Source organism: Nicotiana tabacum, chromosome 22 (genome assembly GCF_000715075.1).
Source record: "Nicotiana tabacum cultivar K326 chromosome 22, ASM71507v2, whole genome shotgun sequence".
In the NCBI taxonomy this organism is placed as follows: domain Eukaryota; kingdom Viridiplantae; phylum Streptophyta; class Magnoliopsida; order Solanales; family Solanaceae; genus Nicotiana; species Nicotiana tabacum.
The window spans coordinates 59,056,531-59,073,549 of NC_134101.1; the positions used below are offsets into that span (position 1 = coordinate 59,056,531).

General features: G+C 40.8%; 1 protein-coding gene across 1 annotated transcript; it reads right to left on the reverse strand.

Moving 5' to 3' along the window:
* Nucleotides 1-2,761: 2,761 nt before the first annotated feature.
* Nucleotides 2,762-4,435, reverse strand: LOC107821474 (zeatin O-glucosyltransferase-like). The gene has a single exon (XM_016647909.2). It carries the CDS (start codon nucleotides 4,390-4,392, stop codon nucleotides 2,914-2,916), a length of 1,479 nt encoding a protein of 492 aa, XP_016503395.1. The 5' UTR covers nucleotides 4,393-4,435; the 3' UTR covers nucleotides 2,762-2,913.
* Between the last annotated feature and the right edge of the window lie 12,584 nt (nucleotides 4,436-17,019).

Sequence of the window (17,019 nt, forward strand, 5' to 3'; positions counted from 1 at the left end):
AAATGGCTCAAAATGTAAGTTTGGGGGAGAGACAAGGAACTTGAAAAATGTATCAAGGCACAAAGAGAGAAAAGAAATTATCTCAATGAGAAGAGAAGGCAAGAAAAGAAAAGAACAAAAATAAAAATACAAAAAGTGAATAAGTGGAAGGGTTGAATGGATTCAAAAATAGGTAAAAATACCAAACATGGAGAAATCAAAAAAGGATAAAAAGAATGAAATGATCAAGAAAGAGTGATGTCAAGTCTCTCTAGTCCCCAATGAAAAGAAAGTGCCTCTAAAAATTGGCAAAGTATGAGCCGAGAAATGAAAGATGGAGTGCTTAAGGAAAGGTGTAACCACTCACCCATATTGTATCCGACCCTAACCCAAAAGCCTTCATTACATCCCAAAAGAAGTACTACTTGATTTTAAGCCGAGTGAGCTTACATTAATGGTGATCTACATGAGGAGAAAGCCTATGGTACTTGAAGCTGTACTTGTGACATTCTCTTGAGAAAGATGAGTGAACCTTTCATAAATCTTTTGATCGAGTGCTAAATTTCTTAAGTGAGCCTGGCAAATGAAAAGTAGAGGAGGAAGAGTTTGGAGTCCACCATGACCTACATGATAGAGTAAGAGTCCTTGATAATTAAAGTCAATTCTTGAAGCTCAAATGTCACATTAGAACTATATGTGCATGAATGTTTAACTTGTCGCCTTGTTGATAATACATGAGTAGTATGGGTAATTGTTGGTCTCAATTGATGTGTGGATGGATCAACTTTGACTCGCTGAAATGACCCTTAACTTTTGGAGGTGGGAACTATTTTATTTGCTTGAGGACAAGCAATTGGGGGGAGTTGATAAGTGGGTATTTTGACTGCTTATTAGCACCTTTTACCTTTGTTTTGGTGCAAAAGTATTGAATTGTGTTCCCGAAACTAGTGAATTATGAAAAATTGCAGGAATTCTGGAAGTTTGGTCTCCCGAAATGAAATCCGACTCAAAAAAGAGAGTTCCGAAGCACAAGGCAATAAAGGGCGCAGAAGCACAAATGTGAGGTCCGCAGAAGAAATTGTGTACCGCAGAATTCCATCGGCGGACGCACAACAACAAGAAAAATATAGCAGACCTTTCAGCAATGTGCGGACCGCACATGAATTGTGCGGCCGCAGAACTGGGCTAGGAGTCAAAGATCAGAGAGTATGTAAAAAGACCAAGTCCATGAGCCTTTGTGAATTGCGGACCACGCAAGAATTGTGTGACCGCAGAAGATTGCCTCGCGGCCAAAGTCCAGAAATGTGCGGCCGCAGAAGATTGCCTCACGGCCGCAGTTCAAAAATGTGCGGCCGCAAAACTCCACTTCTTGCCAGCTGATAAAATCTGCGGACCGCACATGGAATTGTGCGGCCGCAGAACCTCCCGTGGGGCATTTTTGTCTGATATTTTTGGCCCTGTATAAATAGACGAGTTTCACAAAATTAGGTTAAGTTTTGAACATCTGAAGTTGATGTAGCCGTTTTTCTTTACTACTTTAGGAAGTTTTATATTATTTTGGTGTATTTACATTAGATTTTATTATTTTAATCTTCCCTTATGAGTTTAATTAGCGTTTCTTCTTTATTTTTTTTCAAAACCCATTATGAGTAGCTAGACTCTTACTAGGGTTGTGACACAACCCTAGTGTGTAAACCGTATGGGTATCTAATTTAGTGCTTGTTTATGATTGGGTGTTGATTATTTAATTTAGTTCATGCTTTAATTTTAGTATTAATGTTTGCTAATATTGATTCATGCCTATTTGACTTATTCTCTACTTGAGAAAGAGGGACCTAGTCTAGTATAACTTAGCTAACAAGAAATTAGGTCAATTGCGAGATTGATTAACCGAATTAAAGGGTTCAACCTAGAGATAGTAATAACCCTACTTAAGCTCTTATCAAGTGTTTTGGTTGATACCCATTTGGACTTGAGAAAATCAAATTGGGCAAAATCACTTTCTGACCGAGAGGTATTGAGAGGGTAACGTAGAGTTGATAGCTATAATACGCCCCAATCAACAAAATAAGCATTAACGTCTTTATCCTATTATGCAAACATCTAGGTTATGGTCATATCCCTAGGCCTTTAAATTATTTGAAAAAACACCAAAAATACTGATTCGCTTCTAGTTTCTTTTCTTTAACTTATAATTGCTAGAGTAAAATTAGAATCAGAAATAAAAACTTGTTGTGGAAGTGCAATTTAGCTATTCCTTTCGCTTTCGTTAAGTGTATACTCCTAACACCCCTAGTAACTCCCAGTGGAAATCGACTCCGACTCTTGTTGGGTACTATTCTTCCAACGACTGTTTTCACTCACTATTGAGTACAAATTGGATGTGGACCAGTCTAAGCCCAAACCTCACTTTAATTCGCGTAAAAATGATACCGAATAGCCACTTTAAAGGGCTGCTATTTCGGAATTAGCCAGTGCGTCTTGAATTTTAATTTTTCAGGACAATAATGTCCTGAAATTAAAAATTTTAGTTTAAAATTTCAGGACGAAATAAATATTAGCTAATCTTTAAATAGCATCCCTGAGAAGGCTATCTGTGCACTTGACCCGCTATGTCTGAACCCCTATCCAATCTCAAAGTTGGATATTACTAACGGGGTAAAGGAGGATAAATTGTATTTTAACCGATTATAATAAAGTATCTGTTTATGTTTTAAATTACTAATTCGGCCTACAATTATACTTTGGAGCACTTGTTATTGTAGGTTATCTTATTCCGGTCTTGTAAAAAAAAACTATAAGTTGAAACTTTGAACAATGCAAATTTATAAGACTCAACAGCTAGCACACAACTGAAGGAACATTTTTCTTTCATCAAAAGTCAAAACAATACGTGGAGAAAAACAAATTTTACATTTTTGACGATGAAGCAACTTAATATCTAGTGACATGAGCAATGAAGGAATCCATCTCCTTTTGATGATCTCCACCATCTTTCACTGTCTCTTTGACTTGTTTACCTAATTCCATGGCACGCATTCTCATCTCATGTCCTTCCGTAGAAGCCATCAATTTCTCAACAGCGTTTTTGATTGTAATTGAATCAATCATATCATCACGGCGATCCCAATTCTTCACAACGACTCCAATTTTAAGCACATCAGTAACAAACACAGCATTTCTGGGCTGGTCAAAATTCATAGGCCACGTCGCTATAGGCACTCCCATGGTAATACTTTCCATGCATGAATTCCACCCACAGTGACTCATAAATCCGCCAGTTGATGAATGTGCCAAGATTTCTAATTGGGGCGCCCAATCTTTAACAATAATTCCTCTTTCTTTTACTCTCTCTTCATACCCTTCAGGGATTCTGACTTCCTCTTCTCCTCCTGACAATACATCTCTAACTACCCAAATAAACTTCTGCTGACTTTTTTCCAAACCTATAGCAAGTTCTTTGATTTGCTCCATAGATAAGTATCCTGTTGTTCCAAAAGAAACAAGAATCACTGAATTTTGGGCTTGCTTGTCGAGCCACTCTAAGCATTTGTGACGAACTTTTGAGTCCTTTTCCCCTGATATAGTCACCGGATTGAAGGGACCAACAGCCCATTGCTTACGAATTCCGAGTAACCTACTGAACTTTGCTAGTGTTTCAAGATAAGGACCCTCGAGAACTTTGCAAGTATCGTATAAATTCCCAGAGCTGAATTTGTTACAACTATGTTGTAATCGCATAAATTCAATAAACTCAGGTGTGAAAATACTTCTGAGAGTTGGAAGTCCATCTGGAATGTAAGCACCAGATGGAAGAAAAAGTTTCTTAGCCAATTTCGCGAGGAATGAAGGTAGATGGAGATAGTATTTGATGATATCCCATAAGAGAGAGCTATTGGCAAAAGCAGAAATAGCATGAAAACAATAGGCTTCAGCATTTTTGATAGATACTACGTCTTGAACAGTGGAAGCCATCATAGAATCATAAATGACAACAACTCTTCGAGTTGTGCTGGAAAGCTTCTTTATAAATGCACTCACAGGCTCACGCAATGTTAAAGATGCATCCAGTACTGATGCTATGAGTTTCGAGATGGTTTCAGAAGAATTATTTGAAAAATTACAAGGGCCCGGCGCCATATAAGAAGATGGGGTTGGGAATTCTTGGAAATGGATGTAGTTAGTAGCAGTGGCTAAATCCCAACCATGCATTCGAGCCTTAACTTGGCTAATTTCTGTACTAAAACCAACATAATGAATTGGAATGTGGTATGAAGAAACGAGGCGAGAGAGATGGAGGAATTGGTTGAAGTGTCCTTGAGCTGGAAAAGGAACCATAACCATAGTGATTTGATCCTCCTCCATGCCAATTTGACCGTGGTTTCCAGAAGAAGGAATAACAAGGGACGCCATTGCAAGTTCTTTAAATACACTTCTTCTTGTTTTAGTTTTTCTTTTTTTCAGGAAATCATACGCCTGAATAACAAGAAAGCCCGGTTCTATATGTGATATATATAATAGAAGACAGAAAATTAAAAGGGAAAAAAAAAAGACAAAAAAACTAACAGGACAACTGTGAATAGCATGTGAGGAATGTTCACTATGTAAGCAAGAAAATCATATTTGAGTACTGAGCCAAGAGTTAAGCAAAAGTCAGAACAGGTGGCATTTTGTCCATAAAATTATTGTATTGTGCAATTAATGGAAGGCTTTAGAGAAAGAGATAAGGAAATATTTTAGGGCTCGTTTGGTACGAGTGATAAAGAATAATTAATTAAATTTAAGAAGAGCTTATCTCATGTTTGGTTGGGAGAAAATTATGGTATAATTAATCCCGAGATTAGTTATCCCGGAGTTGTAGTATTTTATCCCTATAAAAATATACAATAACTAATCCCGAGATAATTAATCCCGGGATAATTTCTTTTCAACCAAACGACCCCTTATTGTTTTATCACGTTCTCTAAAATGTTATTTAGCTCCATTTTCCTTGAAGCAGCCCTAAAAGTTGTATGTTAAAATATGTTATGCAGCCCACTCTTTGTTCTGGACTTATATATAGAGATTATGGGTGTCAAACGGGCGGGTTGGAGCGGGTATGGGGGGTCAAAAATAGGTAATACAAAAATAGATAAATTATTTGACCCGAATCATATATAATACGGATAAAAACTGAGTTAACTATATTATCCATGCCTTTTTTAATATGATCATTTTTGGGAGTATTCCTAATCTCCCAAACTTGAGAAACTCCCAATTTGAGGTTTTAGAAATGTAAAAGATAAACACATTAGTTATCCATTGGTTATCCATTTTCTAAGTGGATAATATTATTCTTATCCATATTTGACCCGTTTTAAAAAGTTCATTATCTAACCCATTTTTTAATGAATAATATGAGTGAATAACTGTTTTTTTTAACCATTTTGTCACCACTAAAGGAGATATATGGTGCAGCTTGATATATATGCATAATTTCCGAAGCATATTTTGTAAACAAATAAACATTAATAATATTTATAATCTAATCATGACATCATTTGATTAGAACTATCACGCCTGCACGTTCAGATGATGCTTGCTTTATTTTAATCAAGTCGTTCATTCTGGAAGTTCCTGTATATATTTTTAGCATAATTCTTTATTTATTTTGAAGAAAGTGGGAAGGGGGAACCTATTGCTAAAGAAAGAATAAAGGTTCATGACTTTAGTGTCTCATGTATGGATAGTATATAGAAAATAGCAGAATTATAATTAAGCCTTACCTGTATCCTAACTGATTGCGCAAACTAAGATTTTAGAGTTGTCAAAGATCTACATTTTTTTGGGGGGGAATGTTAATATTTATTCTTACAAGATTTTATTTTTAAATATTTCAGTAAGTTTTCTCTTAAAAAATGTGTCGATGCGAGTTTCAGGCTTTCTTGAATAACTTTCACATCTGTCAATTTATTGCTTGCTAGAAATGGTCAATGAGAAAAATGGACCGATACACCTTGATGGCTAAAATTCATTAATAATAATTTTTCGGCCCCTGTTATTGAAAAAAAAAACTAGTATCATAAATGTATACGGGTGAAATCGAGCCCGTGGGACGTCCCGGTTTCCGATGAAGTGAACGGAGCAAGAAACGTAAAGGCAAGGAACCGAAATCGAGGCAAGGAGCCCCTTGATCCGGGGTTCGGGCAAAACACCCTCCCCGGGAGTATCAGGGCCATGACCCCCAGGACCGGTTCGAACCCCAAAAGCCTCAGAGAGCATTACCAGATAATCGAGCACAGCCAACAAAAGGCCATGATGTCCGCGACCGACCGGATATCATGGCGTGGATTCTGGCACATATCGGCAGAGAATCAGTGATTAGATAAACAGAAGATTTTTACCTTTAATGGAATTGTACTTAGGGTAAAACTCCCCTACTATATAAAGGGGAGTTTAATTATTCATTAGGGACATTGTAACACGCACATCAAGGCAATATACTCTTATTTTCTCTATTATTCAAAGTTCTCACTGTTGTTTATCAAATCATCAGCAACGTGAGTCCGGGTTCGATGGCAGTCATTCCATTAAGTTGTTACTAAGTCCGGGATCACTCCTCTTGATTAGTTTGAAAATTTATTGCATCCTTTATCTGTTTAGTCTAACGCAATTTATCGTTTGTATTGAATTAATCCATGTATCCTTAAAATCACTTACAAATTTAATTGTTATCCCTTTTTTAGGGTAAACAGTTTGGCGCCCACCGTGGGGCTAAGGATAATAGTGGCAATTTGATACAAAATTCCATAACACTCTATTTTACACTTGTTCTTTGAACTTTTAATTTCGGGTCATATTAAAATTTCGAACTCCCAATCTGCCCATTTGAACGTGGATGTTGAGTCCGGCCACCATGGCGAAAACAACGCGGTACCCAGCAACGAGGTCCCCCCTGTTGACCCCAACGGAGTCGCGATCGATGCTAACTCACACATGGCTATCGAAGCAATCTTGGCTACTAACCCCGAAAACAGCATTCGCGTGGGAGCCCAGTCGATAGCACGGAGTACACACAACGACGAAGGTGACGGGATCAAGTTGTGTGTGATATTCAAAATGTTACAAGCTCAACATGCAGCGATAGTCCAGTTATAGAACCAAAGCCGAGCGCACGAATCATCCCGGGAGAACGCCTGCAGAAATGAACCGGCCACAGAAAGGCCGGGTGAAGCAGAACTCGGGACCAACCCCGAGATAATAAAGATGCTTGAGTAACTGACAAAATGGATGAAATCGTGAGCAAAGAAAATCGAAGCCAACAACAAAAAAAATGGAGACCTACAACTCCAGGGTCGACCAAATCCCGGGAGCACCACCAATACTAAAGGGCCTAGATTCCAAAAAATTTGTCCAAAAACCTTTCCCTCCGAGGGCAGCTCCTAAGCCGATCCCAAAGAAGTTCCGTATGCCCGAAATTTCAAAGTATAATGGGACAACCGATCCCAACGAACATGTGACCTCTTATACGTGCGCCATCAAAGGAAATGACTTGAAAGATGATGAAATCGAATCGGTTATGTTGAAAAAGTTCGTAGAGACCTTGTCGAAAGGATCTATGATATGGTATCACAACTTACCCCCTAATTATATTGACTCGTTTGCTATGCTTGTGCACGCCTCTGTAAAAGCGCACACTGGGGCCATCAAGGTTGAGACCTGGAAATCAGACCTTTTCAAGGTAAAGCAAAGAGATAACGAGATGCTCAGGGAATTCGTATCGAGGTTTCAAATGGAACAAATGGACCTACCTCCGGTCGCAGATGATTAGGCCGTGGCTTTCACCCAAGGACTCAATCCCCGAAGCTCATTGGCCTTACAGCAGTTGAAGCAAAATCTCATAAAATACCCGGCAGTAACCTGGTCCGACATCTATAACCGGTACCAATCAAAAATCAGGGTCAAAGACGATCAGCTCGGGGCCCCTTCCGTGTCCGTTTATATCGTCAGATCTGTGACAAATCCAAGAGAGACATTGATCGTGAACCAAGATTGAATAGAGAACAATATCAACCATACAATAGAGATCGAAGGGGTAATGGGTCTGTACGCAACAAAGTGAGAAGTGAAAAAAGGAGCGACCGAGGTCAAAATAACCGGGAACTCAAGAGCAAAAACGGTTTTGACAGACCCATTGGGTCTAAGGAAGCACCAAGGTTATCGGAGTACAACTTCAACGTCGATGCTATCGCCATCATCATCCATCAGACGCATCAAAGATACTAAGTGGCCTCGACCATTGCAATCCGATCCTGCCCAAAAGGACCCCAACCTAATGTGTAAATATCATGGCACTCACGGCCACAAAACTGAAGATTGCCAACAACTGAGAGATGAAGTAGCCCGGTTATTCAACAACGGACACCTCCGAGAGTTTCTAAGTGATTAAGACAAAAATCACTTTAGGAATAGGGACTCCAACAAGCAGATCGAGCAAGAGGAACCTCAGCATGTCATTAACATGATCATTGTTGGGGTTGACGCCCCCTAGGGACCGATGTTAAAGTGCACCAAAGTGTCCATCACAAGGGAAAAATGGACTCGATATTATGTGCCAGAATGAACCGTATCTTTAAGCGAAGAGGACACTGAAGGCATCGTGCAGCCACACAATAACGCACTGGTAATATCTATACTCATAAATAGATCTCGAGTTAAGCGTGTGTTAATTGATCTAGGTAGCTCGGCCAATATCACCAGATCGAGGGTCGTAGAACAGCTGGGCCCACAAAACCAAATTGTGCCTGCAGTCCGAGTTCTAAACGGATTCAACATGGCATGTGAGACCACTAAAGGGGACATGACCCTACCAGTGAACACTGCCGGAACAGTTCAGGAAATAAAGTTCTATGTGATCGAAAGAGATATGAGATACAATCCTCTATTCGGGAGGCCATGGACTCACAATATAAGGGAAGTACCCTCGACATTACACCAGGCGTTGTAATTCCCCACACCAGGAGAGTTAAAACAGTTTACGGAGAGGAACCGGCCGCAAAAGAGATGTTCGCGGTCGATGAGGTGGTCTCGATATCAGCACTCTCAACATCAAAGAACCCGAGTTCGGTCACCAAGGAAAAAACCAAATAGAAATCACTGATACCGGCCCCGACCGAACCAAAAAAGCTGGGGACGGGCGAGGATGATGACTACGGAGTTCCTAGAACTTTCATAGCCCCTGACGATTCCGATACCACCAAGTCAACGGTCGAGGAGCTGGGGCAAGTCATATTGATAGATCACCTACTCGATCGAAAGGTTTATCTGGGCACGGGGTTAAATCCAGAGCTCGGAAAAAAGCTCATTGAATTCCTTATAACTAACATAGATTGTTTCGCTTGAACCCATCTTGGCATGAAACGGATCCCGCCAGAAATAACTACTCACAAGCTGAGCTTGAATCCAAATTTCACCTGGTTAAACGAAAAAGGAGACCTCAGTCCTAAGTCAAGCATGCATTCATCAAAGACGAGGTATCTAAACTCCTTAAAATAAGTTAAATTCATGAAGTTAAGTACCTGGATTGGTTAGCAAACGTAGTAGTAGTCCCTAAAAAGGGAAATAAATTAAGAATGTGTGTAGACTAAAAATACCTCAAGAAGGCATGCCCCATGGACTCTTTTCCTCTGCCCAATATCGATCGCATGATCGATGCGAAAGCCGTCCACGAGCTCCTCAGCTTTCTCGATGCCTATTCCGGGTTCAACCAAATCCAGACGGACCCTGGCGTTCGGGAAAAAACTTCCTTCATCACTAAATATGACACCTATTGTTATAATGTAATGTCGTTCGGATTAAAGAACGTCGATGCCACTTATCAACGTCTAGTAAACCGGATATTCGAAGAACAAATAGGAAAATCGATGGAGGTTTACATTGACGGCATGTTAGTAAAGTCCCTATGAGCAGAGGATCATTTGAAACATTTGTAGAAAACCTTCAACACACTAAAGAAACACAATATGAAGCTGAACATGGAGAAATGCGCATTCGGGGTCGGATCCGGAAAGTTCCTCGGATTTATGGTGTCCAACCGAGGAATTGAGATCAATCCCGACAAGATCAAGGCCATATAAGACATCACCGTCGTGGACAATGTCAAGGTCATTCAATGGCTAATCGGGCATATATCCGCCTTGGGCCGATTCATTTCAAGGTCCTCCGATAAGAGCCATCGATTCTTCTCGTAATTAAAGAAGAAGAATAACTTCTTGTGGACCCCAGAGTGCCAACAAGCTTTGGAAGAACTTAAGTGTACCTTTCGAGCCCACCTTTGCTTCATACTCCGAAGGCAGACTAGCAGATATACCTATACTTAGCGATATTCTAGATAGCGGTAAGTGGAGTCCTAGTTCGGGAAGACGAAGGTAGGCAATTTACTATCTATTATGTTAGCAGGACTCTAGGTGAGGCCAAAACTAGGTATCCTCACCTGGAGAAATTGGCGCTCGCTTTGCTAAGCGCCTCCCGGAAGTTAAAGCTGTATTTTCAATGTCATCCCATATATGTCGTAACTACTTACCCATTAAGAAACGTAATACATAAACCCGAACTCTCGGGATGATTCGCCAAATAGGCTATGGAAATTAGAGGGTACGATATCAAATATTGACCCCGAACCGCCATCAAATCGAAAATTTTGGCAAACTTCATTGTCGACTTCACGCCGACCCTAATACCCAAAGTCAAAAGGGAATCATTGTTGAACTCGGGGACTTCCTCAGGGATCTGGACCCTCTTTACGGACAGTGCCTCAAACGCAAAAGGGTTCGGGCTTGGCATCGCGTTAAAGCTACACACGGGTAGCGTAGTTAGACAATCTATTAGAACTATGAAATTGACTAACAATGAGGTCGAGCATGAGGCCATGATTGCAGGGCTCAAATTGGCTAAAAGCCTAGGGGCTGAAGTGATCGAAGCTAAATGTGATTCCCTCCTTGTGGTGAATTAAGTCAATGGGACATTCGAAGTGAAATAGGAATGAATGCGAAGATATCTGGATAAACTACAGGTAACGCTACATCGATTCAAGGAGTGGACCCTGCAATATGTACCCCGGGATCAAAACAGCGAAGCCAATGCTCTAGATAACTTGGGGTCATCCGTTGATGATGATGATTTCAACTCGTGAACGGTCGTACAACTCATGAAATCGGTAATGGAAGAAGTCCATGCCGAAATAATTTCGACAAGCTTAACCTGGGACTAGAGAAACAAGTATATGGATTACCTGAAGACCGGGAAGCTACCCTCGGATCCTAAAAAATCAAGAGCTCTACGTACGAAGGCGGCCAGGTTCATCTTGTCTGGAGATAATACCCTATTCAGAAGAACATTCGATGGTCCACTCGCCATATGTTTGGTGCCGGGAGACACCGAATACGTTTTGAGGGAAGTTCACGAAGGCACCTGCGGAAACCACTCAGGGGCCGAATCATTGGTTCGTAAAATAATCAGAGGCGATTATTACTAGATAGATATGAAAAAAAATGCTAAGGAGTTCGTATGGAGATGCGACGGCTATCAGAGGCACGCACCAATGATCCACCAGCCCGTGGAGCTGCTGCATTCGGTCTTGTCACCTTGGCCATTCGTGAAATGGGGAATGGACATCGTCGGTCCCCTGCCATGGGCACCCGGTAAGGCTCAATATATATTATTTATGACTGACTATTTTTCTAAATGGGTTGAAGCTCATGCATTTGAGAAAGGCAGGGAGAAAGAAGTTATTTATTTTATTTAGGACCACATAATATGTCGTTCGGAATGCCGGTCGAGATCGTATGTGACAATGGGAAGTAGTTCATCGGCAGTAAGGTGAGAAAAGTTTTCGAGGACCATAAGATCAAAAGGATCCTATCAACACCCTATCACCCTAGTGGGAACGGGCATGCAGAGTCTACAAATAAGACCATACTCCAAAACCTTAAGAAGAGACTGACTGACGCCAAAGAAAAATGGAAGGAAATTTTTCCCAAAGTCCTGCGGGCATACTGTACGACCTTAAAATCTAGTACCAGGCTCACCCTATTCTCGTTGGTCTACGGTACCAAAGCGCTAACATCGGTCGAAGTAGGAGAACCGAGTTTCAAGGTCCGATATGGGACTAAAGAGTCAAACGGTGAGGCCATGAGCACGAGCCTGGAACTATTGGATGAGAGGCGAGAGGCCGCCCTCATCCGGTTGGACTCCCAAAAATAACGGATCGAAAGGTATTACAACCAGAGAGCCAAACTCCAACACTTCAATATCGGGAACTTAGTGTTAAGAAAGGTGACATTGAATACCTGAAATGTTATAACCCAAATTCGCATACCATAGATCACGCCGTAAGTTAGTCAACGTAAATCCAAGAAGATATTATCTTTGAGATGATAAGAAGTTAATCCTATTGGTCTTAAACGATACAAGGGTGTATAAGAGTGGTTAACAAGTATTTGAAGTTAAACGAATCAAGGATGTTGTAACCCGTATTTTCGGGTAACACTAGAGGTGATTAATTGTACCAAGAGGTCTTGTTTTAATGTATTTGAATCATATAATATCCGCATCATAAGTTTTGAAGTCAAGCGAGTTATGAAACAAAAGTCGATAAAAGTTGTCGCAACTTAGGTTTATAATTTTACTTAAACTTTAGGTCAAATGTTACTGCATTTTTCTCCCAATGTGCTTAGAATTATGGGGTGATCTACCTATCAAATTGAAGATCTATGAGTCTAGTTTCCAACGCATTAAACCGTTCATCGATACGATCTCGGAATAGAGAGATATTCGCGTTTTCGCGAGAGTGCGCCAAGCTGCTCTCTATGGGGCCCACAAAGGCGGTTTAAGACATATGGACATATATAAGATACCTCAACCCCGTTTTAAGTCATTATTTTTCAGTATATTCAGACCTTATAACCCTAAAAACAGTCTCTTAAGGTTCTCTCATGATCCAAGACCCAAACAAAGGGCAAACAACACAAATCAAATGTCGGGAATCCCGTGGCGCTAGTAAGTTTCTTGTTCTTCTTGTTGTTGCTGATTTTTGTGTTTTTCCAGCTCATGTGGGAGGTTTTTTTAAGTGTTTTATGTCCTGTAAATACACCTTCAAGTTTTTAATATCAATCCTAGGTGATTTCAAGTCTTCTAAAATAATTCTAGTGCCGAAAAACCCGAATTAATTGCTAGTTTCGCTTCCTTGTTCTTGTGGCAGAATTGAAGGGATATTTCGTGGAAAATTAAGGTCAAATTAGAGTTGTTCTTTCTGTTTAAAGGAAGGAACCTCTTACTCTATATATATTTAAGATTATCCAAGTTGCAGCTAAGTCGTTGAAGCTAGAACTTGTGAAATATATATCGAAAGGCTTGGTAGTAATGTTGTTGGTTGGTGGACTGTTTTGGAGGCTCAATATTATTATTAATGATGTTGTTTGGGCTGTTTTGTGATTTTATTAACTTGTGGAAAGTCATATAAATAGGGGAGGTACTGTCCGTTTCATCGTAAAATAGGTTGTGGTCGATACATAATAGTTACGACGCTTAAACGATAATGATAGTGTCATTTGTCTTATTGTAGACTAAGGAGTCGTTACATTTGCATAGCTTGAGGTTGGGCAGTATATACAAGGTATGTGAGGCTATCCCCTCCATTCTTTTGTACGACTCCGATTGTACATAATGTAATGAACGAGCTCCCAAAGATACTCTACTCTTAGAAGCTAGCAGTACTTACATTGCTGCCCTTCTTATGAAACGATTGATATTGATGTTACTTCTCTTATTCTTATATTATCAATGTTGTTGGTAGTTCCTGATTCTTATAAGATTCTTGATGAAGAGTTAATCCTAATAACGTGTACGAAGGATACCAACCTTATGTCACTCCGAAAGGTTCAAAATGTGATTCCAATGAGTCCAGCATGCATCATATATATGTATCTATTTTACTCTACCGAGCCGCGCTATAGTCGGCCAGGTACGGCACCTATTGTGCAACCACTGATCAGTTGGGTTTTACCGAGCTCCACGTGGCCAGGTACGATTCTACCGAGCCCTATGATGGCCGGGTACATTTTACCAAGCCTATTATGGCCGGGTACGATATGATGATGGTGATGCCCACAAAGGCGTATGTTTTAAAAGTTTATGTATATATATGTATGTATCATGTATTTCATGTCAGTAGCCCTCAGAGGTACCCAGATGTCACAGGTTGTATATTCTCTATCCCTGTTTACATTACTGTTCTTACTTATGTTTTCTTGCCTCACATACTCAGTACTTTATTCGTACTGACGTCCTTTTTATTTGTGGACGCTGCATGTCGTGCTGCAGGTCCTGATAGACAGGTAGACGTAGCTCCCCCACCACAGTAGGCTGTCCAGTTCAGCGGTTATTGGCGAGATCCCTTCTCCGGACTTGCCGTGGTCTTGGTATGCATTTTTGTTATAGACATTATGGGTATGTCGGGCCCCTGTTCCGGCAATGTTGTAGAACTTATGTTCCTTTAGAGGCTCATAGACAGGTGTCGACTTATGTATGGTTTAGAATGCCTTTTCGGCTGATTTTTGTTGTATAGTCTTTCATGGCATCATGATAGCTCGTACCTTATATATAGTTTCTTGACAGTCTTGTCGTCTCATGTTATGTATGTTCATGACATTATCTTTCATTGTTGGATGTTCATGATCCATGTCTACTATTTATATTGATCTTGTCGGCCCTTAAAGATAATAAGGAAGGTTAGATAAAATGTACGTTGGTGCTCGGCAAGTATGGCCCGGGTGCTAGTCATGACCCTCCAGTTGGGTCGTGACATAGAGGCACTTAGCAAAGAGAGCGCCAATGTTTCTAGGTGGGGATATCTAGTTTTAGCCTCACCCAAGGTCCGACTAACATAATAAGGGAACAGTGAGAAACTACCAAAAAACTGGAACGTGACCCATTTAAAACGATACTACTTCAAAGGTACGACCCAATTCAATCTTTTCATTACATATATTACGAATTGGACTAACACTTGCAGGCAATATCCAAAGAATGATGTAGCTGTTAGGACTGAAAGCACGCATAGCACTCATTTTCCCTTGAAGCGGTTTTGTCCTAAATGGGTTTTTCGGCAAGGTTATTTAACGAGGCAACAATGGATCGTGCTAACTTAGAATCAAAGACCGGTTATGAATCGGAATCGATGGTTGTATCAATAGTATCCGAGCTATCTCTACGATCAACCTCAAATATTGGTGAGCATCACCCTTGGATAATGATTTTAGCAAGGAAAGAAACTTTGTGCTTGAACAGTTTGGGCTCGGTGGATAGGATTTACTATAAGGGATAAATAGTCAAATGAACCGTGCCCACATAGACCACCTAAGACATAACACGAAGCTTGTACATGTTTGCAACCTTGTATATTATGCACATAAGAATGAAAGAAAGTTTCTACCTTGCAGACACATATTTTGCCCCTTAAGACTATTACATTTTTTCCTTAAGCATATCGAGCCCAATGGCCGCCTCTATCCGGATCCAAGAGATCGCCCCTTCTAGGGGACTTTCATCCAAGGCAAACTCGGACGGCTCGAGCTATCGAAGCTCGGAGGTACAAAGCCTATCAGGCAGTACTTGGACTTAAAAGGCTACGGCCACCCTAGAAATGGCTCGGAGACGTCTGAAGCCCGTAATCAAAACATAAGGCCTTCAACAATTCCAAACCGGTTCAAAGGCTACCCTCAAAAAAACTATAATCTAAAAACATCTAAACAAGCACTTCGGGGAAAGCTTCCAACTATATTGAACCCCCCCCCCCCACAAGTTTCAAACAACATTTATATCGAGAATGAGTCTTGTTCGAACCTCCGAACAAGACCTTATTTCCACGTTTTATTCCGTGCTAAGGCATTTGAAATCTTTGAAATCATAAAAGGGAAGCCAAAAGAAACGAGTTTCAAACTTGACAAAGGGAAAAAAGCCTTATATATATTGCAATAAAAGTGTTTTACAAAGGCCAACGATAACGACCTGAACAAAATGATCAAAATGCAAAAACAAAGAAAAATCCCTAAGGTACCTAAGCCTGATATTCACGAAAACCCGCCTCGTCACCAGAGTCATCGGGGTCTTCTCCATCCTCGGGTTCACCGTAGGCCTCAGAGCCTTCTTCACCCTCGGGGACAACCAGCTTCTTGGCCTCGGCCTCGAGCCTTTTCGCGTCTTCGATCTTGACTGATAGGTAAAAACCCCGGGCATGGACCTCCTCGAGAGCCTCCCTTCGGGACAGGCACTTCACCTACTCAACAGTAACTTTCAGGCAGTCCTGGGCTACCTCGGCATCAGTCCTGTACTGGGCCACCATCTTTTCAGCATCAACCCTAGTTATTTCCGACACAGACTTCACCATTTCGATCTCCTTGCCGAGGGCATCCTGTTCAGCAATGGCCGAGCCTAATTGAGACTGGAGGTCTTCGATTCATTGAGCCCGTGCTTCGACTTTCTCTCTCACCACTCGGAGTTGGACCTCCACTGATGCCAGCTGCTCCCGGGCAGTCTCCTTCTCCGAAGATAATCGGTCCATTTTTCCTTTCCACCTTTTGGCTATGGCGTTGACCTCATTCATCTTGGCTCGGAGTTGGTCGATCTTGTCAACAATCTGCTGGACCTGCGATTTTTGGCCATTAGTCGCCATGTCTAACTTATCATCAACTAACTTCAAATAATATTACCTGTTCCAACAGGTTGGCATGCTCCTTCTGAGCCGTATTTAACTCAGCCCAGAGACTCTTGACTTCTTCTTCACGTTGTTCGCTGAGAATCTTATACATGTCCCTCTTCTCAACAAGCTCCTTGACCTCAGCCTCGAGCTATTTAACCTCAACACGGTACCGTAGAAAACTTTCATGATGAAATATAGAGGCCTGTAAAAATATAAGAAAAAGAAAAGGCATGAGAGATATCAAAAACTAAATCCGAAGATGAAAGAGTGTAATGACGCCTTACCAGGTTCAGTGCATGCTGTGC

Excerpts from the sequence above, each read along its gene's own strand:
- LOC107821474 (XM_016647909.2), bottom strand. The coding sequence starts at position 4,392 with ATGGCGTCCCTTGTTATTCCTTCTTCTGGAAACCACGGTCAAATTGGC.